We start from the raw sequence: 25,033 nt of genomic DNA, 5'->3' as shown, positions 1-25,033 counted from the left end.
AGAAACAGGAAAATATTCAAACATAGTAATTTATTCATTTCCTTCTCAAAACCCTCACTGCAGTTCATAAACATTTACCTCCTTGGTAGTCACTGGACACTGAGCTTGTCTGGGACACTCACGAGTCGTCACTACTAAGCTGGCCCCTAGTCACCTTCATTGCTAAGCTGGCTTTCTCTGCTGCTCTGTGTGCTATTCTAGGGTGGGGCATTCTAAAAGCACCCATAGGTTTTGGTGGATATCACCAAATTGTTCTCAACCATCAGTAGTCTTGGGCACTTCTTTTATTTGGGGATAGGAGTCAGAATGACTGGAAGAGATAATTTTAGGAATGTTAAGTGAATCTTTTTTTTTTTTTTTTTTACTTTTGATTACCCTTTATTTGTTCTTGGGGTGACTTATCTGTGAAAAGTAGACTTTAGATTGCTTGTCCAGACTCTTAGGGCCAGCATGTTCTGAGGATAGCAGTTTTCAGTTCTATCTTTTGAATTCTCCTTGTGTGTACACCTTGGTGAGATCATTGTACCTGCCTTCAGGGGCCTGGTAGTTAGAGACAGGTGGTGTGTAATGTACCCCTTCTTTCTCCAAGGGGAATAGGCTGGTGTTGCACTTAATGGCTTCGGCATAGAGCTCTGTAGACTCAAGTTTCAGCTGTTCCAGGGCTTCCTGCTCGGCTTCCAGCATGGCTCTGATGGCGTCCCTCTCCATCTTCTGCTCCTGCTGCTTATACAGTGCCCACCTCTTCAGCAGAAGAGCTCTCTGCTCACTCTCCTCAAAAGAATGCTCCTCCTGAGGTCGCTGTCTTGATGTATCCAAGAACCTCACAGGGGTAATAAAATCTTCAATAGGAACCAGTTCTTGGGTGGCTCTTTCCAGTTTTCAGATTCTCTTTTTCAAGCGATCCTTTGCTGCTTGATCCTTTCTAGAGTTTACCTTCTTCTTCCGTAGAGGTTCGGCTCTCATGGAGATGAGCTCCCAGAAGGACAGCAAAGAAGCTCTCTGGTGGGTGTGTCTGACCTGTGCCTGGCAGGTTCCTGGGATCCAGCTCCCAGAACCCGCGCAGCACACAGCATCACAGCGGCAGCCATAGCTTTTCAAGCCACCTGCAGGCAGGCAGCTTCCAGGAGCGCTCCTTCCGGCGGTCTGACTTGAGGTACCGGGTAAGGTCTGTCAGGCCTCAGCCTGTAACTTGCCGGTCCGGAGTTGGGAGAGCATGAATCTTGTAGTAGAATGACATCATTTTCCCATGATAAAATATCATGCCCCAAACTATCAGTGCCTGTTTACAATTGTTATCACCTAGCACAGAAAAGAATTTTAGATTTGTATTTTTTCTATTGAGAAGGCTAATCTTATGATTTTAGTATTGTATTTTGTTAATGACAAAAAAAAAAATCTGTTGCCACAAAAACTATTTTAGAAAAATAAAACTACCCAGAAAAATACAAACATGGCTCATTTTTTTTGGGCAATGTGGAAGTCAATCCTTTCTTGTGAAGGAAAAAGTAGGATGGAGAGCCAGATGCCACAGGGTCCTGTGAGTCCTTTAAGAGTCCTGAGAGTACCGAGTGTGAGGGCATTTGACCTAAGACGGTTCCTGGAACACCAGTGAGACTGCAAAAAGGAACTGAGGCCAGGGCAGTACACTTTTAATCCCAGTACTTGGGAGTCAGAGGCAGGTGGGTCTCTGAGTTCGAGGCCAGCCTGGTCTACATAGTAAGTTCTAGAACAGTTATGCAAAGAGTCCCTGGAGGTGGGGAGCAATACAGGTGAATGTTAGAATGTTACAAAATCAAGAAGATTCTCTCAAATAGTGGTTCAACACTTTGGCGAACATCTAAATTTTCTGGAGGAAGTTTGATAAAAAACAGTGCTGTCCCCACCACCAAGTCTCTAGATGATTCTGACATTGGTGTGATGATGGTGAGCCACTCAGCTTTAAGATCTAGTGTCTGGAATGTACACTAAGATATAAATAAAAGAACACGTCAGATATGACTCCATCCAACTTTGTATAGATTCTTAAGATAGTCTATGTTAGATCCAGCATGGTGGTGCATATCCAGAGATCGGGGACCTCTGAGTTTGATGCCAGCCTGGTGGTAGCTAGGATAGCCAGGGCTATTACACAGAGAAACCATCTTGAAAAACCGAAAAACAAAAGTCTACTGAAGTGGAAAACCATAATTTATCCATCTTGATTCACTGATTCCCTAAGTTGGGAAGCTAGTCATGGGGAGAGGAGAATGCTGGGGATGTGGCGCAGTCATCATGGGAGAGGAGAATGCTGGGGATATGGTGCAGTCGTCATTGCAGAGAAAAGGCTTTGGTTCCCAGAACCTACATGGCAGCTTGAAACCATCTGTGCTTCTAGTTCTAGGGCATCAAGATAGGCACACACACACACACACACACACACACACACACACACACACACACTGAACACATTTTTTAAAAGGAAGAAAAGAACGCTAATCACAGGACAGTACAATAAGCCAGATAATTTCTGGCCACATGAAAAATTTATTCACAAAATAAACACTATTTACAGAATGGGACCTTGGCCCTATCTTCTCCATGCATCTCTGTATATAATCCAATATGAAATCATCAGGATTATACAGTCAGAGTGACAACACCAACTACAGAGACACAAATATTCACAGTGAATTATTCAAGACTCAGGGACTTCTTCATCAGGGCAGCAGTAATATTCCACAAAGCATATTTGCCCATCCTCATTTCTAATCATGTACTGTAATGAGAGGAATCCTCGATTATCTGTCCGAATAGACACTTTACAAGATAAAGCTAATGCCTTTGTAGAAGGTTTCAGTAAAGAAAGTTTGTATCTGTGGGAGAGTAAATGAAAAGCTGTTATTTGGATCCATTAAATGCAATGCATTCCACAAAGTAAAGGACAAACGTTAGCCAGGAACTACTGAGTAGCAAATTCTTAACCAAGGTGCTGGACTTCTTGCTTTACAGCCTGAGACTACAACGCAATATCCCTAAGTAATCTAGTGTCCAACCATCTACTCTCTTTAATGTGATGCATTTAACAGATTAAAAATTACCTGTTTTGTATTTATATGGAAATCTGGTACTCAACAATGTAACCTTCATAGTAAGTACTGACCTGTTGATCTGGGTCTTATTACAGTGAAATGCTTCCACCAAATCCGAATCTTTGGGATAGTCAAGATGGGAGTTTCCTGCATTTCCAAAAGTAGACAACCTAAGGTTGAAAGTGACTCATTTATTCACAGATTCAATAATAAGCAATATCAGAATCCATACTGCCTTAAGAAATGACATATTAAAATCCAAGTTATAGGGATTCTATCCAGCAGGTAAGTGCATTTGCACTGCAAGCTTCAGAACCTCAGTTCAAATCCTAGATCTCACATGAAAGGCCAGGTATGACCATGCATGCCTGTAACCCTACCACTCAGGGATGGAGATTAGCAGTCCTCATAACGCAGTAGCAGGTGCTTAGCCATAACGGGGAGCTTGTGATTCAAGGCAGTAAGGTGGAAGGCAATGGAGGAAAGCACCCCATGTCCTTTTCTGGCCTCGTATGTATACATAAGACCACATGCAACTGCACATTCATGCAAATACACTACATACACAGGACCACACACAACATTGTCACCATGTAACAGGCTCAAGCTGATAGCACCACTCACAGCTATAGACACCTTATCAAGCATCATAATGACGTTTCCACAGGATGCTGTAGAGGCAAAGAGTATCTAATAACAAGCTTAAAACTTTTTACTTTCTACCTTTATTGGTCGGTCAGTCGGTCGGATGTCTGTCTGTCTGTCTGTCTGTCTGTCTGTCTGTCTGTCTGTCTGTGTATGAGAGTCCATACTCTCCAGAACTTCTCTTTGGAGCTGGAGTTACAGGCAGTTGTGAGCTGGTTGACATGGTGCTAAGAATCAAACTTGGGTCCTCTGAAAGAGCATACTCTTAAAAGTCTGAAACTTTTCTACAGCTTTGAAGAAAACATCATATCAGATTATATAGTTTGTACTCTGTTCAGCTGGATAAGAACAGTTAACTTTCCTTATCTTTAAATCTAGAACTATATTTCAGAGAACTGTGCATAATAGAAGGCCTTGGTTTAAATGAATTGTAAGGTCCATTCCTAGCTTATACAGCTGAACCATTTACATGCAATTTGTGCCTTTAAATTGTGCTTTACTATTACAGTTTCTCTGTGTTAGACTGATCTTAGAAGTTTAATGGCCTTTCCAACTTTGTACTGTCAGCAAATGTACACAGTTCTGAGTTTAGTCTCCAAGAACTGCCTAAGCATTTGCTATGGGAGAAGCACGCTGACAAGCAGTGATCAGTCCTGGAAGATCTTCCTAAAGCTCGGGGTCTACCCTCCATGTTCCCAGTCAGTCTATATTCCCTGCTCTGGTGTAACTTCTGAGTTCCTTCTGCTCGGCTCTCATGCAGGATGACTGTCATCAGGTCTCCATTTCCAGCCTAGGCTCATTTCCTCAGCACCACACACATACCCAACTACCCCACCAGAGCCACATGAACTTCAAATTCTAACATATCTGTAAAAACAATTCCCAGCCACTTCCACATGTCAAATTGCTTCCCATCCTGGAATGGGACGCAGGGCCCATCTGGGTACTTCTTCCGAGAGCTGATGTGGAAGAGGATCCTCTGATACTTGATTTAAAGGATTGACTGGGTGTCAGTGCTTTCCATTTTGGTTAACTTTTAGTATATCATGAGTAAAAAAGTCTTATCTGACTAATCACAGGAGAGGGCTCCCCATAATTGTTCCTAAGTCAAAAACAAAAGAAAACAAAACCCCACAACTTATATTCTCTGCAAATCTTCAAAAATGTTAAGTTCTATAAAATTAATTTAGCTCTGAAAAAAAAAACACTCAGAAATTTTGCTGGGACAAAATATCAGAACAGTTTTGACATTGTATTTCTGCTGAAAAATGCCTGACTCAATGAGGTCCATGGTTTCCAATACTCCAAGTACTTGAGAACTGTTTCCCAAGTTCCTGTGAGTATTATTATTCTTTCTTTTTTCCTTCAGGATTTTATGTGCCCTAGGCATGAGAGCTTTGGTCACCAAGCTAGGCATCAAGCTAGGATGAACAAAGGCCTGCCCTGACTGATACAAGAACACACCACAAACCAGGTGTCTCTTTGCCCATTGCCAGGGCGTGGAGTAGTATTCTAAATGGTTTGCAATTTTGTTCTTTCTCTGCTGATTCCCATTTTTCCCCTCACCAGTGTTAAGATAGATATGTACCTTAGATCATCAATAGCTACTAAGTAAAAAAAAAAAAAAAGCTATCAGCAAATCAGAAATACCTACTTCCTTTTATATCCTGAACTGTCGTAAAAGAAAAACGGATACCATGTACATGCTGTTTAAAGGTTGAAATCCAATTTTCCTTAAGATGGAACCTCATGTGCATCACAGACAGCCATTTAAATACCACTGGTTTGTAGACTACGAAATCAACTTCCAGCATAAATGCTTTTGGGTTACTCTTTGTATGTCTTAAGTTTCCTATCTTGAGGTTGTAAAATTATGGAATAATCAAATGCTTCTGAAAATTCTAGAATGAGTTAAAAAAAAAAACCTCAACTCAACGCAACTCAATGTTGCATGGAGGTTGGGTCCATGCCAGACCACATCAGGGGTAATTGCACTGTCGTACCTGAAGTAGGGCTTGTCAGGAGACACGGTGATCTGTAGGACATCACCTGTCATGTCCAACTCAGAAAAGGCTTCCCGGAGTCCCTCGGACTGCAGGATAATTTTATTCATAACATTGGTGCTGCAGAAATCAAAATCCAGTGTGTCCTCAGGCTCCTGAGTGGTAATTTTGCAGACCGTCACTACTCCTCCTTCTTCTAGAAATAGCATCAGTGGGTGACCATAACCTTGGTAACACATCCGAAGTGCAGTTAAAGTCCCTGCAGTAAAATAAATCATGTGGGGCTTAGCTCCGTGGCTCTGGGGCTAGCGTTCCCTCCAAATGCCACACATGCTACCTCAAGAATAATTTATCTCCCAAGCTTCTAGCATGTCTGACTCTTCTTAAAGATACCTAATTCCAATAATGCCAAGGAAACTGGGAATCTGAGCAAAACCCAACTTGACGAAATGATTTTCCCACTTCTTATACACAATGCCTCTTATTGAGATACAGTATTATTTTAAATCAACTTGATAGCAATAGAGGGTAGTCATTGGTGATGTAATTTAACACGTCAAATCCCTACAGAGGAGGGATATAAAATATCCTGCTCCTTCCTACTGGTTAGAGAGCAAGTCAGGGATATGGGAAATCAAATATTCTCAGGAAAAACTGAGCTGAGGAACATTGCATTTGTAAATGCATAATTAAAAACATGTATTTACTATATGTGTATGATGGCTATGAGTGTGAATACATATATACATGACATACATGCTCATGGATGTCATAGAAAATCTCTTGAGAATTGGTCCTCTCTACCATTGGACCTAGGAATCAAACTCAGGTTTTGTTGAGCTCCCTTGGTAAGCACTTTAATAAGTTATCTCATCTGCTCAAAGTGTGAAATTGGACCCAGCTACAGATCACGACTAAGACTTGCAATCCTAGGGGGTCACAGCAAGTTCCAGGTCATCTAGGGTACATTGTATGGCAGAGTACACTGTAATCCCAACACTCAGAAGTTAAGACAGGCATACCTCAAGTTTAAGGCCAACCTGAGTTATACTCAGGACCCTGCAAAACCAAAACTTAATTATGGACCTGCCAGTGCAAAGCCATGAGTTACTTCCCAATGAAATAAAGCAATTCTCGGATTCTTTTGGGATCCTTCTGGACTTATATACAGGGTAACTGAATTTCCTAGTCAACGGTCAACTGGGAGTCAGCAAAAATTTGCTTCTCTTTGCCTCTAAGTAATTCTGAGTAAGTTAGAATAAATATGTAATTAAAACATATTTCACATTGCTAAAGATATTTTAAGACTTTAAAGTCTTTTGATTTAAAATTTTTACAAAAAAATTCTTTCAAGTTATTTATGAGTACACTGTCGCTATCTTCAGACACACCAGAAGAGGGCATCAGATTCCATTATAGGTGGTAGTGAGCCACCATGTGGTTGCTGGGAATTGAACTCAGGACCTCTGGTAGAGCAGTCAGTGCTCTTAACCACTGAGCCAACTCTCAGAGCACTGTGATAACTAATACTGTTAACTTGGCAGGCTCTAGCATCATCTAGGAAACAAGCCCCCAGGCACATCTGTGATGAGGGAGTTTCCTGATCAGGATGAGGTTGTAGGAGCCCCACCCTAAATGTAGGTAGCACCACTTTAAGGGCTTCCCTCTTAGACTGAATAAGAGAGCCAGCTTCCTGACTGTGGACAATGTGAGCATTTGCCTCACGCTCTTTCCTTGCTTCCAAGCCCTTCCTTGCCACATGGCCTAAACACTCCAACTGTGAGCTGATATAAACCTAAACTGCTTTGTAGGTCATTTTTTTCTACAGCAACAAGGAAGGTAACAACTTACCCTGCATAGTAAGATGAACTAAGATGAATGAATGCCTTCACGAATATGTAAAGAACTGTAAACAAATACTCATCTGGCAGTCTGAATATTTATGTTTATGATTGTCATCAGTGGGAGGAAAATGAGCTGAGAATTAGTTTCCCTTTATTCTTTGAAATTTTAATCCATGTAAACAAATCCACACCCTAATTATTAGGGTCTACTTATTAGGGTTAGGGTTAAGGTTAATGTTCCCTCCCTAGGACCTCCAAAGAAATGATTTTCTCCTCTGCTCCCAGCTGCCAAAAGCTCCACTAGGAGTGGGACCCCAGGTCTTCCCTGAGCAATTAGATTTCTAACAAAGGATTGGCTGGCTTGGGGCTGTAGCTCAGCTATAGTAGAGAGCTTGGCTAACATGTACTAAGTGCTAGTTTCAATCCCCAATACCACATAAAACTACAGGTGGCTGCCTATCTTTATCATCTCCTCAGTCGAGGCAAAGGCTGGAAGGTAAGTTCAAGGTCATCCTCAGTTATACAGACTGCTCAAGGCCAGGCTGGGATACATAAGACTGCCTCCAAAAATAAATAAAACATAGAAAAGCTCATATCCCAGAAGTCTTACTGTATTTTCTATGCTTTTAACCATAATAAATGTTTATGCCACAACAACAGTAGTAGTAGTAGTAATAATAGTAGTAGTAGTAGAAATATAGTTCACCTGGTGTAGGACTTGATCCAAAAATAGATAAACAGTCTAAAAGGATAGTTAAGTTAATTCGAAAAGTAACGGATTCTTCCTGAATGATAAATTCTTGAAATACATCAGCCTAGGAAAGAACAAACATGCAAACATGAAAGTGAGGTCATAGTAAGGAATGAAAAATTCACACATGAGAGTTTACATTTCACTTTATGCTTAGAAAGTAACCATACTGTGCCAACTCCATGAGACTATTTCTCATTCCCAACTAAGGCATGCTAACTTTGCAATGTTTATCACTTGAATACTACTTGATGGTTTAATCATTAAAGGTGTAACACTAAGGCCCCATTTAGAAGCTCCTGAAGGGGGTAGGGGTAGGATATGATGAAAATATATTGTATGAATTTTTTTTTTGGTTAAAAGGGAGTAGGAGAGATGGCTCATCAGTTAAGTACACTTGCTACACTTCCAGAAAACACGTTTGATTTCCAGCACCCACATGGTGACTCAAAACCATCTGTAACCAATTTAACCATAATAAATGTTTATGCCACAACAATAGTAGTAGTAATAGTAGTAGTAGTAATAGTAGTAGTAGTAGTAATAGCAGTAATAGTAATAGTAGTAGTAGTAATATAGTTCACCATGGTGACCCAACACCCTCTTCTGGGTTGGGCAGGAACCAGGCACATGCCTTTTGCAGACATTCATGCAGATAAAACATTCTTACACATAAAATTAAAAAGTAAAAACCAAAACCAAATAAAAAACCACAAAGACAACCCCTCTCAGCAAGGGTCCTTCATTTTCATTTCTGGATCTAAATCCACTAAGTTTATCCTAACTTTGTCTTTTGTGCCTATCAGTTAAAGCTAAAGTCACTTCAGGATAGGACAATTTAATAATGCATGCATGATAATTATTTCCAATTTCTTTTGAAAACAGAAACCATGTTTTATTTATTCCTACATAATTGTGAGTTGATACTATACTCAAGCGTTCAAAAACATGAATTGAACATTGAGCTCCGACCTGACTCATACAAATACTACATAAGAATAGATTATAGCTGTGGGTGATGGTGGGGCTTTGATGCCAGTACTTCAATACAAGGCAGAAGCAGGCTGATCTCCAAGAACTTGAAGTCGATCTAGTCTACAAAAGCAAGTTCCAGGTAACCAGGGCCATATGTTAGACTGCCTCGGGGGGAAAAATGCTATTACAGCCAGTAAGAGGAAAAACTAAAACATGCATTTCAATAATTATATTGTAAAGAGTAAACATTCTCGGTTGTTATCCTAACTAAATAAGACTATTGAAAATTAAGTCTGGTGCCACTTATGTCAAATAGGAAAGATAAAGTGTCTATAAAAGGTAAATGGTGATGAGTGTCTCATTAATAAACTGTCACTAGTAATCGTTCATCTGTGTGAGACAAGATGGGGAAAGTATTTGTTGGCAGGAAAGAAAAAAGTAGGCATTTTGTTCTCTAACTTGAGTTTTATGGAATAAGTCCTTCAAGTTAAACTCGTTAGGGAATGCTTAAAAATGTCTCCACTCCCCCATACCTGAATAAAGGCATTGGCTTGCACACACTTTGCATTTTCCACGGTAACCTTGATTCCATTTTTAGTAGCAAAACACGTGGCGTGTTCTTTGAAGTGAATGGCTTTCAAGACAGTGGAGAGATTCCTAACGTTGTCAAGGCTGGCCACTAAGCAGTACTGTTCGTACTCATCCTCATTGTACTGGGTTAGGAGAGGCATGGGTGGACCACTGTACGTTCAGCTCAGAGAGAAGGATGCTCCTCTTCCGGAAGATCTCCGAAAACCTGAGACACGGAACAACAAACCCCGCGATCAGTGCTAACAGGACTGGCGATCTCAACCCGAGCCGAAATCGGGAACATTCTATCTCCATGTCTCAAAACTACGGTTTCCTTGTCTGATACAGCCGGAAAATGCAATTCACTGGGTAGTTCTAATTGGCGCGGGTTCCTACAGGGTAACAAGAGCACGAGGCCTGCTTAGCCCCTCTGAGCGCCACCAACCTTAGCCCGCCACAGACACCTTAGACCGCGGCGCCGACCGTCACCCAGCTCACCAGCCCGCTCGCCGCACAGCGGCCACTAAGGGGAGCCCCGGGCGCCAGGCCCCTGCCTTTGAGGTGACGTCCGATCCCGTAAAGCCCTTGTCAGCCTAGCCCCAAGAAGAACACCCTGAGAATCCAGAAGCCAGCAAGCCTGGCAAACAGCTCCCGCCACTGTTCAGACCCGCAGCCAACCAGGCCACCGTCACCACCGAGCCGCCGGGTGCCTAGATAGTCTACCACAAGACCGGAAGAAAGCGTCTGAGAGCTGGATGACTAACTCAGGGCTCAGCGTGCACTACCATAGAGATCGGAAGAAGGAGCGAGCGGCGGAACCGGAAGTGTGGACAGCAACTAACGCGGCGAGGCAGGATGGCGGCGACTAAGAGAAAGCGGCGTGGGGACCTGGAGGTTCAAGCAAAGAAGCCAAAAAAGAACCGGAAAGATGCCGGGCAGCCAGCTAAGCAGGCCGATGTGGCAAAAGAGGCGGAGGAAGAAAAAGATCGTATTCCAGGTCCTGTTTGCAAGGTAAGAGGCCCGACTCCTGGAGTTGGAGTCGGCTTCCTGACCCGCCTTTGAGCTACCGAAGTGACTTCAACCAAAACTTGACTGGATTATGAGCTTAAGGTTCCCTTGACTGGACAGGACAGTGTTATGTCTAGTTTTCGTGCAGATGGCCGTATTCCTGGAAACCGCTGTTCGTAGACCCTTAGCCAACTAACAGGGAGGTAATTTAATGAGTATTTAGTTCTAATATTCTGCCTTCCGGTTACTGGTCCCCCGCCTCCCCAGAGTAATGTTTTTTCTTTTTCTTTTTTTCCTCAAAGTCTTTATGGTGTATCAATAAATTCCTTCCATCTTGGTCCATATCACACGGGGTTACCAAAGTTTGTTTGCCAAGCCTTTAAAGTTACTGTCCCTGTGAGTCCAACTTGTTTGGTTAGATCTTTAATTCAAAGGATAATAGTATTTTTTTTTTTTTTTTCGGAGCTGGGGACTGAACCCAGGGCCTTGCGCTTGCTAGGCAAGCTCTCTACCACTGAGCTAAATCCTCAACCCCGGGATAATAATATTATCAATAATAATAAACTTAGACCATTAATTTTACTGTGCTCAACAGTGCGTCACACTTATACCAAGATGAGCTTTCCTGGCCTTGGCATCTAGGAGACGATGAACAAGATTTCTTTCCTCCAGAAATACTGGAGTTTAGCAGGAAAGAAGGCTTCATAGAAAACTGGGTTTATTCTAAAGGCGAGCAGGTTCTTGTTAGAGTTACTTTCCGTCACCTGAAAACTCCTTAAGCAAGGTATATTTATGGAGGAAATCTTGCCTCAGACTTTTCTGACCTTTGTGCTTAGTGTAGTACTCTAGTACTAAGTAAAAAGTAAATGTGAAAGGCCAGTGTATATTGTACCCCAGTTTTAATTAACAGCTAAATCTCATACCCTTGTCTGAAAGGATAAAAGTGACTTTTTCGAAAAATAAGCTGGACTCATAAGGTTTTCAATAAAAGTCAGTGCTCTCTTTTAGGAGTCAGACAGAAACATGTTGGGAACTGTAATCTGAGTCACACTATGATACATTAATTGAAGTTAATGAGGCAATTACTACTTTTAGGGTGGTAAGGAAACATGTAGGACTTAGCCTTTTAGCTGGATTTCAAAGAAAGGGTTCAATTTATATATTGGGGGGGAGATGAAAAAAATTCATCAAAGGCATTAAATGGGGGGTAAGGGTTGGTGGAGAAAATCTAAAAACTCAGCTGATTAGCTGAGAATGTGCAGGGTCAGTGTTGGGCAGTGGTGTTGTAAACAGTGAAAATGCATTTTATAGTCCATGTTGAAGTTTGGAAACCAAGATTAAATTGGTGCTAGTTAGCTGTCACAGTGATTCTGTCTGGGAAAGCCAGGCATTCAAGAGCTTTGCAGCTGTTGATAATCAGTTATAGGGATTTAAGGACACTGTAGGCTTTACAAACTGTTGTAAAGAGGAACTGATAGTGGTCAGTGGTGCTTATGATGTCTGTGAGAAACCAGAGGCAAATGGGATCTTCAGAGTATGAGCCCCTGAAGTGAGGTAGCAGAAGGAGGGAAGGGCTAAAGAAGGGGGGAAGAAATATTGGTAAGGAAATATGCAGGTTTAGGCTTGGTAAAGTTTAGTGTTAGAGTTGAGTTTGAAGCTTTACTCTGTCTGATACATGTATAATTAAAGCTAGAAAGAGTCTTGCCTTTCTGTACAGTTAAACTGGAAATGAACATAGGAACTGTAATGGGGAGAATAAAAAGTTAAAGATGTTAGGGGGCTAAGGAAAGATCCTTGCAGTGGTGAGGGTGGTGAAGTAGTCCGTTTCGTTTTAAGACCTTGGCCTATGTTCCCAGGACAGCCTTAAAGTCCTGGTCCAAGTCCTCCTGCTTCAGCCTCAGTACTGGGACTAAGGAAGTATATCAATGATGCCTGATACTGGAAACTTGAAAAACTGTCAAAAACACACGAAGTAAGTTCAGCACAAAATGTTAAAATCTACCGTTTTCTTTTCTTTAGGGCAAATGGAAAAATAAAGAGCGGATCCTCATCTTTTCTTCCAGAGGAATAAATTTCAGAACAAGACACTTGATGCAAGACTTGAGAATGTTGATGCCTCATTCTAAAGCAGGTACGCTAGCATTGTGCTTTACACTGTGTGTATAGACCTGACTAACATATTTACATATTTACCTGTTTGCTCGGCTTTGTCAGGTAAAGAACCACAGTACACTACTACAGGTTGCTGGTACAGTCTAGTCAGTTAAGTAGAGGAGCTGAGGTTAGTCCCCAGAATTGGCAGAAAGGGTCTGGGTGTGGTGGCACAGGACTACTACTCCAGCTCTGAGAAGGTGGAGGCAGATGAATACTTGGGGCTTGATGGCGAGCCAGTTTTGCCAGGTGGGCAACCTCTGCCAGTTTAAGGACCCTGACTCAAAAACAAGGTGAGCAGCACCTGAAGGAAGACACCCTAGGGTGACCTCTGGACTGATGAAAACACACACACACACACACACACACACACACACACACACTCATTCACTTCAAAAGTTCACTCAAGTACCACATTTTAAAAGAAATTCTTAAATTATTAGAAGTTATTGACAAAAGTCCACATGTTATTTACTTTTAAAAATATCCATCTTAATATAGAAGGGTTTCCTAAAAATTCAAGAGCACTTACATTACAGTAGCTTCTAGTGGTCAGAAGATGGATGGGATATGGAGGAAGGACTGGCGTGCATTGCTTCCTAAACATTTAAAAACTTTCATTTTTGAGACAGGGTCACTTTATATAGCCTAGTCTTCCCTTGCCTTTTACTCATAAGGATCTGCTTATTTGAGCCCCGTGTTGGGACTGAAAGTGTGTGTACCACTACCCTTGGCTTAACAGTGTTCTTTTCTGCCTTAGAGGCTACTGAGAAATGTTTGCTTTTGATTTCAGACATCTGTCACTGCCGTGTGTATAGTGTATGGCTGTTTCCTGAGATGGTTTTGGATTATGTTTTATGGAATGGCTTAGTTTTTTAGTCTTTCTCAAGCCAAACTTGTCTGTACTGTCCTCAATCCCTGAAAGTAACTGAAATTCTTTATTGATGTACTTCATTTCTAAGGTTATTCAAAAACAATTTTAAAATTGCCTTTGATTCAAAATAATATTTTCATAAGTTAAAATATAAGTTTGGTCAGGTGTAGTGCCACACACTTTTAGCGCCAGCATTTGGGAGGCTGATCTCTTGAGTTCAAGGCCAGCTAGGACTTTGTAGTTGGTCTCATTTTCCTTCCAGGAGCTGGGCATTGTGGTACTTACCTGGACTATCACTGATAGGAGATGGTGGTGGGAGTATCAGGAACTGAAGTACATAGGCACTTTGAGGTCAGCCTAAACTACATGAGAGCCAGTCTTTAAAAATAATTGTTTTGAGCCTGGCCAGGTGGCACAGGCCCATAATTCCAACTACTTGGAAGTTGGAAGATTGAAAGTTCAAGGCCTGCCTGAGCAAATTAGTGAGACCAGCCTGAAAGTAAAAGTGAAGAGGGCTTGGCTGTAGCTCAGTGGTAGAGTGCTTGCCTGGCTTGTGCCTGTCCTGTCCTGGGGTTCCAGTCTCCACTACAGTGGTAAGTAGGCACTGCACTATCTGCTCTCTACTTGTTTAGTTTATGAAGAGGTTGAGTGTTTTTAGTTTTGATCAGTCTTAAATTATCTAGATAGCAGATGTAGTCAAAGTCAGGCAGTCTTGAAATCTATTATTTACTGGCTTTCTCTTTTTCTTTTTATAGATACTAAAATGGATCGTAAAGATAAGTTATTTGTGATAAATGAGGTAATTTTAAAGTTAATTACAAGTATTTTATCAACTCTTAAAAATGTCTTAACAAGTTAGTGACTTATAAAAGTCATTTTGGGAATAATTCCAATTTTATTAGTTTCACTAATTTGTCAGTTTTTTTCTTTCATGGTATCTGTTATTACTTGAAACTTACAGCGAAAGGATGATTAACCAAAATATATAAAACAATTTCAAAGAATGCTAGCTATTTATACCCATGCAGTAAAAAGTACTCATTATTAACTGAGCAGGGAAAATTGTTCTCTGGGTATTACAAATTAATAATAGTTAAAATTTGAAAGTACTGTGGAAGATACTAAGATTATGTTTCAAAACAAAATTTTCTAAGCAGTTCTAAGGTTATTTGGTTACTGAAAGGTTTCTATTTGGTAGTTTGGCACAGATGTTGACATTATTGTACAAGCTGTGACAACAGTGTTGACCAGAACTAGAACAATGCCCTCTTTGTCAGGAAGCCTCAATGAGGGAGGCAGGACATAACAAGATTATACTTTCCAGTAAGGATACAAGAAATAAAGCAGTATGTATTTTTCATTCCTGAGCTAGACTAGAAAAGCATTTCTGAGAGGAGTTGTCTTGAAGGGGAATTGTCAGTTCACTCTTAGACTTAAAAAGAAAATGGTGGAAGAACATTCCAGTAGGGAAGTCAAGTACAAAAAGTAGTCCCAGTAAGTACTTTAAAAAAAAAGCAACAAAATCAAAGGAAAATGTTTTTTAATTTGGCAAGTTTCATTATCTTGAGTAGTTTGAGTCTACTATAACATGGGAATATATTCTAAGGATGCTTTTGTGTTTCTTAAGGATAGTTTTTGACCATGTTGCTGGCCATGGTGCTGCTTGCCTTTAATCTCAGCACTCAGAAGGCAGAAGTAAGCAGATCTCTTGAGTTTGAGGCCAGCCTGGGCTATAGATACAGAGTAAGTTTCAGGACAGCCAGTGACACACAGATAAACAAAATAAAACAAAAGACTTCAGATGTTGATCAAATCACTTTGAAGTAGGTTTTGTTTACTTTTGCCTCTTACCAATCCCTTAATTCATGAATAAATGTCTTGCCTGTGTAAATAAAATTTAAAAATTTAAATGTTATAAAATTAAAGTAAAACGTTGATGACTGAAATAAAGGATATTGGGGCTGAAGAGTTGACTCAGCGACGAAGAGAATTGACTGTTCTTCCAGAGGTCCTGAGTTCAATTCCCAGCAACCGCATGGTGGCTCACAACCATCTGTAATGTAATCAGATATCCTCTTTAGTTTTCTTAGAGCTGTATTTTGTGATACAGTTCTAGTATCGCATATTTTCTATGTTGTTTTCAGTCATTGGAGTTTGTGCATGGGAATATAGTTGGAAGAGATCTTCAGTAACAGCAAGAACACCAGTTACTCTTAAGATATTAGACTAGTGAACCTGCAGTCCAACACTCAGGAGGAGGAAGAGTACCGAGATAAGGGTAGCTTAGGCTGCATGATACTTGGTGCCCCACATGTGGCCCATACATATACAGCCACCAAACTAGATAACATGGATGAAGCAAAGAGGTGCAGGCTGACAGGAACCAGATGTAGATCTCTCCTGAGAGACACAACTGGAATATGGCAAATATATAGGCGATTGCCAGCAGCAAACCACTGAACTGAGAACGGGACTCCCGTTGAAGGAATCAGAGAAAGGACTGAAAGAGCTGAAGGGGCTTGAGACCCCATATGTACAACAATGCCAACCAACCAGAGCTTCCAGGGACTAAGCCACTACCCAAAGACTATACATGGACTGACCCTGGACTCTGACCTCATAGGTAGCAATGAATAGCCTAGTAAGAGCACCAGTGGAAGGGGAAGCCCTTGGTCCTCCCAAGACTGAACCCCCAGTGAATGGGATTGTTCGGGGGAGGGCGGTAATGGGAGGATAGGGAGGGGAACACCCACATAGAACGGGAAGGGGAGAGGTTAGGGGGATGTTGGCCTGGAAACTGGAAAAAGGAATAACATTTGAAATGTAAATAAGAAATACCCAATTTAATAAAGATGCAAAAAAAAAAAAACAAAAAAACCCACCATATAATACCACAGATGAAAGAGATTTGAGTGGAGGATCCTTCTACCAGAGGCGTAGAACATCAAGTTTAACTTGAGTAGAATGCCAGAGAGGAAATAAAATTCTGTGAATAAATATACACAGGTTGTTTTTAAAAAGAAATCTGGTTACTTATTCCTTTAGTTCTTGTTATATTATCTTTTTTCTTTTTTTAGGTCTGTGAAATGAAAAATTGCAACAAATGCATCTACTTTGAAGCTAAGAAAAAGCAGGATCTCTATATGTGGTAAGAGAATATATTGATAGAATTGATAAATATAACAGGATGTAATGTTTATGTAAAAGGAATGGAGAGAACTCATTTAATTGCGCAATATTTGAAGCCGTTAAAGAACATTTGGCATGAATATTGTAGGCGTGGGCTATTTTACATTATAGATACTTGTATCTTATACCATAGATGTCCTGTCTTGTACTAGAGACATGTGCTGTTTGATAATCTGCTAGTATGGGTGAGCATTCACTGTATTGTACATTCTAATCTGTTGAAAAGCTTCTTTCATATATTTCAGGCTTTCAAATTCACCTCATGGGCCATCTGCCAAATTCTTGGTTCAAAATAGTAAGTTTGACTTAATATTTCTTAGTGAACATTTTAGAAACATTTGGGGGGGTTGGGGATTTAGCTCAGTGGTAGAGCGCTTGCCTAGCAAACGCAAGGCCCTGGGTTTGGTCCCCAGCTCTGAAAAAAAAAAAAAGAAATATTTGGGGATAATTTCAGCAAATTTTTAACTTTTTCATTACAATTTTTTTTTTTTTAGTTCATACCCTGGCTGAACTAAAGATGACTGGGAACTGTTTGAAAGGTTCTCGGCCCCTTTTATCTTTTGACCCTGTAAGTTTCTCATTCAGTGTGTGGTCTAATTCTCTTATTCTAAGTGGTTGATATAATAACCACTAATATAAAGACATTTTAAAGAAGGTACTCTTGTTTTTAAGTAATGTCTTCATATTTTTATTTTTAGGCTTTTGATGACTTGCCACATTATGCTTTGTTAAAAGAATTCTTAATTCAGGTAAATATCTTTCTTAGAAAGTAGTTTTAGGAATATATAATGTCTTCCTTGGAATGTGCTTATTAACTTAGACATCAAGGCACATGGTGTGCCTTGGAATGAAAAACTAACAAACTTTTTTTTTTTTTTAAAGATCTTTAGTACACCACGGTACCATCCCAAGAGTCAGCCGTTTGTGGACCACGTGTTTACGTTCACCATTCTGGATAACCGGATCTGGTTTCGGAACTTCCAGGTTGGCTGTACTTCATGTTTCATGCTTGGAATATTTTGGGATATACATTACTGACAATGAAGACGTATATTCTTTTAAGTCGCTCCATTTCTCCTCCAGGTATTTGTGGCAAATGATTGCTGCCACATACCTGAAGAGATCTCTACTTGCTTCTTTCACTGGTTGTCAGTTGATGTGACAGATGACATTTGTTAACAAGCTGCTACACTCATTTAAACAGAGGACATAGACTGGAACTCTGCTGATTGGCTCCAGCCTTTCCTGAGTCCTGTAAAGGACAGTTTGTTATTTCTCTTCCTGAAAGGTTAGACTATAGCACTAGAGGGTGGGAGGCCGTTAAGGCTTAGGAAAACAATTGCTATAGTGACAACTTTTAGGTGAGTCATGAAATGACTCATCCAGGGGAAGTGGGGCTTCTAGAAATCTTCTAGAAATCTAGAATTTGTCATAATGTGCAGAAAAGTAGAGAGCAGCAAGAACAAGGTTTCATTCAGCTGTAGGTGAGAAACACAGGAGATGGGCTCCTGTCTCTCCTGGCTCCATGTTTTATAGAAGAATCCTTTGAGTATCAGTTAAATCTCCTTACTTGGAAGAGTGGATCTCCTGAGAGTGTTATAAGAGTGCTTTCCCAACACTCGGGAGCCGGAGGCAGGTGGATCTCTGAGTTCTAGAACAGCCCGGGCTGTGTAGAGAGACGCTGTTCAATGGACAAATGAAAAGAATGTTTGTGTTTGTTAAACTAATTCAGATTCACAGTTTTTAGAAAAACACAGGTAAGGTACATGTGTGTAAGCATGAAGACCTGAGGTGTAAATGGCATGTGTTTGTGATCCTAGATCTGGAGTGGTAGAGACAGGGAGATCCCTGTGGCTTGTTGGCTGGCCCATCAAGTTTAATTTGCAAGTTCCAGCTACTAGTGAGAGGCCATCTCAGAAAGCAAAGTGGGACAGGAGATGGCTCAGCAGGTAAAGGCTCCTCACTGAGCCTGGCAGCCTGAGCTTGTTTTCTAGGACACATGTGGTAGGTAGGAGAGAACTGAGCCTGTAGCTGTCCTATGGATTCTGCGCATGCTCACCAAAACACAAACGCCCATTTACAATATAAATGGATATAAAGAAAGAGACATGTGGGCAGCTCCTGAAGAACAGCATTTGTGGTTGCTTTGCTCTCTAGCCTTCACACATGCACATGAACACTGAAAAATAAAATCATGGTGTTTGTATAACTTCTTTGAGCTAGTAACAGATTATAGGAAGCATTGTGATTTACCACTTCCCAAGTTCGTACCTTCTTACTTTGAAATTATCAATTCTGGTTTTGTGATTTATTTTGGTTTTGGTTTGTATTATTTTGAGACAGGGTCCCTTTATGTATCCCTGACTGGCCAGGAACTCATGTAGACAAGGCATTAATCCACCTGCCTTTGCCTCGGTGCTGAGATTCACAGTGTGCCAGGCTTGTTTTATCAATTCTTAGAGTATACTTGTAATGAAGTTGTGGCTGGTTTACCTTTTGGCAATATACCCAAACCACAAGGAGTGTTTCTTTTCTATTGAAGATTATAGAAGAAGACGCTGCTCTAGTGGAAATTGGACCTCGTTTTGTCTTAAATCTCATAAAGATTTTTCAGGGAAGCTTTGGAGGACCAACCTTATATGAAAATCCTCATTACCAGTCTCCAAACATGGTAAGCTGCGTGTTTCAGTTGGTTCTGTTTTGTTTTCGGTTTATCTATACTATAGTGCTTTAGCCACTGTAATCACTGGTGTCACTGAATGACTGAATTTGTCCTGCTGCACATGTTTCTTTTTTTTTTTTAATGATTTTGGGTGCAGGTACATAAGTGAATGCCTTAATTCAAACGTCTACACTTTGTTGTGTCTAGCATCGGCGCGTCGTAAGGTCCATCACAGCTGCCAAGTACAGAGAGAAACAGCAAGTCAAAGATGTTCAGAAATTAAGGAAGAAAGAACCAAAGACTATTCTTCCACACGATCCCACTGCAGATGTGTTTGTTACACCAGCAGAGGAGAAACCAATAGAAGTACAATGGGTGAAACCAGAGCCAAAAGTGGATCTGAAAGCGAGAAAGAGAAGGATTTACAAAAGGCATCGGAAACTGCAGCAGAAGATGAGCAGAGGGGGTGCCAAATGAATCCATGGATAACTATCTCTTTTAGTTACTGTGTATTTATTTCGTATTCCATGTGTAAATACTTTTAGTATACAGAATTAGCTGTCTGATTAGGGCGCTATTTTAAAAAATTAAAAATCTTTAAGTCAGTATTGGTATTTTTCTAAATAAAGCATCTTCAGAACTCACCAGCTACTTTATTCTTTTCAGAGCCTCACTTAGTATTGAGTCTTTAGCACACTTAACAGTTATCTTGCCTTGTTTGCTTAGAATTATAGTTTGGTTAAGCTGAAATTCAAAAGAACTAGTTGGGTCTGTAATTACTTACAAAGATGTTAGAGACTGGATGGGAGGGTGGAGGTCATTTCACTGAGCTTTCTCTGCTGAGGTCACTAATTCACGAAGCCTTAGGAAGCAGACTTCTGATCGTTATAGGATATTTGATTGCAGTGAATCCCAAAATTGTGGTGTTTACTGGAAAACCCTGTTTTTAGTTGTGGCTCAGCCTTAGCACACACCTTTAATCCCCCTGACTGGAATACAGACCAGAGAACAAAGAAAACAAAGAACAGAGAACAAAGTTCTGGGAGCAGCAGAGAAAAGGAAGTTGTACTGGGACAATTGTACGGAGACATGTTGAAAGAACAAGCCAGAAGATTAGAACAGATAGTCAGGGTTAATTTAAGGCTAAGCACAGCAAAGAGGCCAAGAGAAAAGATTGATCAGCTTTGAGAAGAGTTTGAGGCAGAACACCTGAGTTGAATTGAGTCAGCTATCTGAGATCAGAAAGAACTAGAAGGGGTGACAGAACTAGAAAGGGTGAGTTTATTCGGTGTCTTGAGGCTGAAAGCATTCTAGGCCTAGATTTGATTGTACAGAGGCTAGAAGCTTCCAGGACTAGGCCTAGGCTAGTCTGAGGCAGTAAGCCTCGGAGACAACAATTACATCAGGAGAATAAGTTACTTTTACATTTTAGTACCTGTACCATTTAATTCTTAGGCTTTAAAAAACAACTAATACCTGTTTGTAAGCAACTTTAATTTTAGACAACTTCAGATTCTAGATAGCAGTAGCAATAGGGAAAGCAGCAACCTGATCCACCAGTGGTGATGGGGCTGGCTGGCTGGTGAGATGCATGGACATAGATGTTTTTTATACATACATATATATGTTAAATTGTATCAGATGGTTTTGTCACACCTTTTCACTTAACATGGTGTGTTTCCCCACACCTGCAGCATGTTTACTGACTAAACATGTATGCTTTCTCCATTCAAAGATTTCTAAATGTTTCTAGTGTTTCTAGTATGGTGCCTGTGGTAAACATTTCGGTACAGAAATCTCTTTGTACAACACTTGTTAAATAAAACTGGTCAAAGGTTTTTAGTAATAAGGCTTTCTAATCTCTTTTGTAAGATCCAAAGTTGTACCTTACCAGACATTAGAACAATCATTCTTGTGCTCTTGCCTATGAGAATACCAGTTGCAAAGTAGATATATTATTTTTGAGGGGAAATTATGCTTTTGTGGGAGTGGGATTGGACTAATCTTGATATCCTGTAATCTTGTAGTGTGGTGTGGTTATCTTTCACTTATTTCTAGTTTTATGTGATTACTGGTTTTTAGATTTAATTTCTAGTTTCTTTTTTCTTTTTCTTTTTTTTTAATTCTGTGATAAACATCCTTACCCAAATGCAACTTGATTGGAAATAATTTATCTTAAACTTCCAGGCTCATCACTGAGGGAAATAGAGTCAGGAAGTGAAGCAGAGATCCAGGAGAACACAGATTAGTGGCTGCTCCTGGTTTGCTTGGCTGCTTTTCCTACCAATCACCTGCCTAAGGATGGCACTGCCTGTGGGGGGCTTGTCCCTCCTACATCAGTGGCCCACCGGCCACTCTGAAAGTATTTCCTCAATTGTTCCATCTACCCAAGTGACTATAGTTTGTCAAGTTGACCAAAATCAGCACGAAGTCACTTAAAACCTGTGTGTACCGGCTGGAGAGATGGTGAGGGTTAAGAGCACTGGCTGCTCTTTGAGAAGACCTGGGTTCAGTTAAGTTGTTAATTGTGCTACTGTTCTTGAAATAGTTTTAAGTAAGACTACTTGAAGTTATTTAAATTATACAAGTGATTCAGATCTGAGATTCACTTGTCTAGCTAGTTTGACATGGCCATAGCTGGTTAAATACAGAGGACTAAATGGCCATTGGTTATTTAGTCAGTTGAGTAAAGCCTTGAATGAAAGTAGGGTGTTAAACATGAGGAAGAGTTTACTAGTGAATATATGCTGTGAACAAACTACAATTTATAAAAAGTTGCCAGTTTTGAAAAACATGAACTTTGGATTCTTGCATTGTGAGGTTTTGGTAGAATTTCCAATTTCACAATTTTTCTCTCGTAATTTTTTTCCTCTTAGTTTTTCCAGTCATAATTTCAAATTAAGAGTTAATTTGTGCAAATTTTTATCCCCCAAGTTGCACAGGTAGCTTATATAAAATCAGTATGCTTAAATCAGAATACTCTTGAAACAATACAGTGACTCATGTGATTCCCTAGCTCTTGAGAGGCTGCATCTATAGACCTGCATCCAGACCAATTTGGACTACATAGTCTCAAAACCAACCAACCAACCAAAGATGACCCAAATAACATCCAGTTTAACTCTACTCCATTGTCATGGACCAAAATAAATGATGCTCACCCCAAAGCAGTAAAGCAATTTGCAGAGTTTACAACCAACCACGTGGCTAAAGGTGAACAAGTGTATTCACCCCATATCCCCCACGCCTACATGGTTCTCAGGAGAAGAAAGATCCTAGGTATCTTGGGAACTCAAACTTTTCCAGCCTTATCCATTACCATTAACAAATGATTGAAAAAATAGGCAAGTGTTCAAACAGTAACTTAGCCATCTAATAGAGAAAACGCTGAGGCTCGGTTGGGTTTTGTGATTGTGTTGGGGGCAGAATATTAAGGAAGGGATGGTCACCCTTACCATTTGGTTGCTCCAACCCTGTACACAAGATGCTAGCAATGAATGTCTTTTTAGCCATATATTATTGAATAGAATCTACAGCTACCTGATGTATGTAAATATTCCATCTTTTTTTTTTTTTTTTTTTTCCCCCCCCGGAGCTGGGGACCGAACCCAGGGCCTTGCGCTTCCTAGGTAAGCGCTCTACCACTGAGCTAAATCCCCAGCCCCGTAAATATTCCATCTTAAAGTTATGAATGTGTTTTCATAGACTTTAGGATACCATTTTGACATAAATGTACAGATCTCTTATGTATGTAATATAATTAATATGACTACTCAAATCCCGCCAAAACCTGTTGGCTAAATACTATCCCAAAACTGCATTCTCAAGCCAATCAACTTAATAGCATACAAAAAGTTAGGCTTCAAGAGAGATGCATAGGGGTTGGGGATTTGGCTCAGTGGTAGAGCGCTTGCCTAGCAAGCGCAAGGCCCTGGGTTCGATCCCCAGCTCCGGAAAAAAAAAAAATAGAAAAAAAAAAAAGAGAGAGATGCATGGTACTTATTAAGCTGGTTAAGTCTTAAACACTGGGATGAAAGGCAGAGTGCCTTATCAAAAGCAGGTTCTCCTCCAGGTTCTCCCAGCATACCTCAGTCCCTACCTGTTACAGGCATAGCCTGCCCTTTGCCGTCTACCAAAGACTCCCCAGCCCAGGGGCTGCACACCCCTGAGGCACTTCCCTGTATAACCCAGCCATTTCAGTTACCCGACTTCTGGTCTTACCCCCCCCCCCCATCCCCTCCGCACTTCACACTGGGCTCTCCCATATGCTCTGGCTATGCTCTCCGTTTTATCCACAATAAACTTTCTCCTCCAGCAAACCTAGGAGCAGTCATGTCCTTTTATATATGTATGTATGTATGTATGTATGTATGTATGTATGTATTTTTCATTCAGTACTCAGGTTTCTCTTAGGTCATATAAATATTTTAACTTTTATTTAATATTTCCATGTAGAGGAAAGGGTTTTTGTGGATTGCAAAAAAGACATCTTTATAATAATTATTATTTTAAATTGGAAGGTTGGTTTTGAACTCATGGCAATCATTTCTCTTTGGTCTCCCAATTGCTGGCAATCACAGGCATGATCCACCATCTCTAGTCAGGCAACTCAGTCTTCTAGAGCTTGCAAACAAAAGCATACAGGGAGGGAGAAAAAAAAATGTGTTGCCCCCCCCCCCCCCCAATAAGGAAAGTTCTCCAGAGAGGAAATGCTCTATAAACATTTTGTTGTTGTTTTGAGGTCTTAGCAAGGCTGGGTGTTGTTTAAGACATTTCACGACACTCATTGATCTATTCTTTTTTTCTTTAAAGATTTATTTATTATATATAAGAACACTGTAGCTGTCTTCAGACACACCAGAGGAGGGAATCAGATCTCATTACAGATGGTTGTGAGCCACCACCTGGTTACTGGGATGTGAACTCAGGATCTCTGGAAGAGCAGTCAGGGTTCTGAACCGCTGAGCCATCTCTCCAGCCCTGACTGACTTATTCTTAGGAAGAGTAATTGCTATGATGTGGACATTTTCTGCTTCATATATGTGTAAAAGAACTAGTCTGGCAGTGGAGACCAGTAAGCCCAGCACTTGGGAAGCAGAGACAGAATCACAAATTTAACTCCTGTGGAACAAGCAGACCTTGAATTCACAGGTAATTGAAGTTGTGGTTTGGAACTCCTGAATACTGGCCTCTGCCTCCTGGGTGGGGGCGGGGATTAAAGCTGTGTTCTTCATACGCACTCATCCCGGCTTTTGTTATGCTATCTTAAAATGTTTAAAAACTGATTTAAGCA

The 25,033-nt window shown here is 40.6% G+C and overlaps 2 protein-coding genes and 2 pseudogenes across 6 annotated transcripts; 1 reads left to right on the top strand and 3 right to left on the bottom strand.

Moving 5' to 3' along the window:
- Positions 1-343: 343 nt before the first annotated feature.
- On the bottom strand, positions 344-2,352 carry Mrpl40-ps1 (mitochondrial ribosomal protein L40, pseudogene 1; annotated as a pseudogene).
- Positions 2,353-2,486: 134 nt separating this feature from the next.
- Positions 2,487-10,600, bottom strand: Rad1 (RAD1 checkpoint DNA exonuclease). 5 transcript variants are annotated; one of them, XM_006232058.5, is made up of 6 exons: positions 10,355-10,598; positions 9,820-10,082; positions 8,267-8,375; positions 5,717-5,975; positions 3,140-3,238; positions 2,487-2,852 (listed from the first exon to the last, which is right to left on the bottom strand). In XM_006232058.5, exons 2-6 carry the CDS (start codon positions 10,015-10,017, stop codon positions 2,675-2,677), a joined length of 843 nt encoding a protein of 280 aa, XP_006232120.1. In that variant the 5' UTR covers positions 10,018-10,082; positions 10,355-10,598; the 3' UTR covers positions 2,487-2,674. The 5 variants fall into 5 exon arrangements, 3 of the variants coding, with proteins under 3 accessions (XP_006232120.1, XP_006232121.1, NP_001099889.1); XM_006232059.5 differs by having other exon boundaries at positions 10,411-10,598; NM_001106419.1 differs by having other exon boundaries at positions 2,507-2,852; positions 10,302-10,546.
- LOC120101260 (small nucleolar RNA SNORA48) lies at positions 5,087-5,214 on the bottom strand (annotated as a pseudogene).
- Positions 10,601-10,707: 107 nt separating the features above from the next.
- On the top strand, positions 10,708-21,586 carry Brix1 (biogenesis of ribosomes BRX1). Its single transcript, NM_001029915.1, is given in 10 exon segments — positions 10,708-10,867; positions 12,884-12,995; positions 14,645-14,688; positions 16,967-17,037; positions 17,324-17,373; positions 17,573-17,646; positions 17,777-17,827; positions 17,961-18,062; positions 19,621-19,749; positions 19,948-21,586. Coding segments are annotated over 10 exon segments (1,059 nt in total). The 5' UTR covers positions 10,708-10,711; the 3' UTR covers positions 20,218-21,586.
- Positions 21,587-25,033: the final 3,447 nt, after the last annotated feature.

Source organism: Rattus norvegicus, chromosome 2 (genome assembly GCF_036323735.1).
Source record: "Rattus norvegicus strain BN/NHsdMcwi chromosome 2, GRCr8, whole genome shotgun sequence".
Lineage (NCBI taxonomy): Eukaryota > Metazoa > Chordata > Mammalia > Rodentia > Muridae > Rattus > Rattus norvegicus.
The sequence above is the reverse complement of the archived record's forward strand: the minus strand, read 5'-3'. Positions and strand labels throughout refer to the sequence as shown.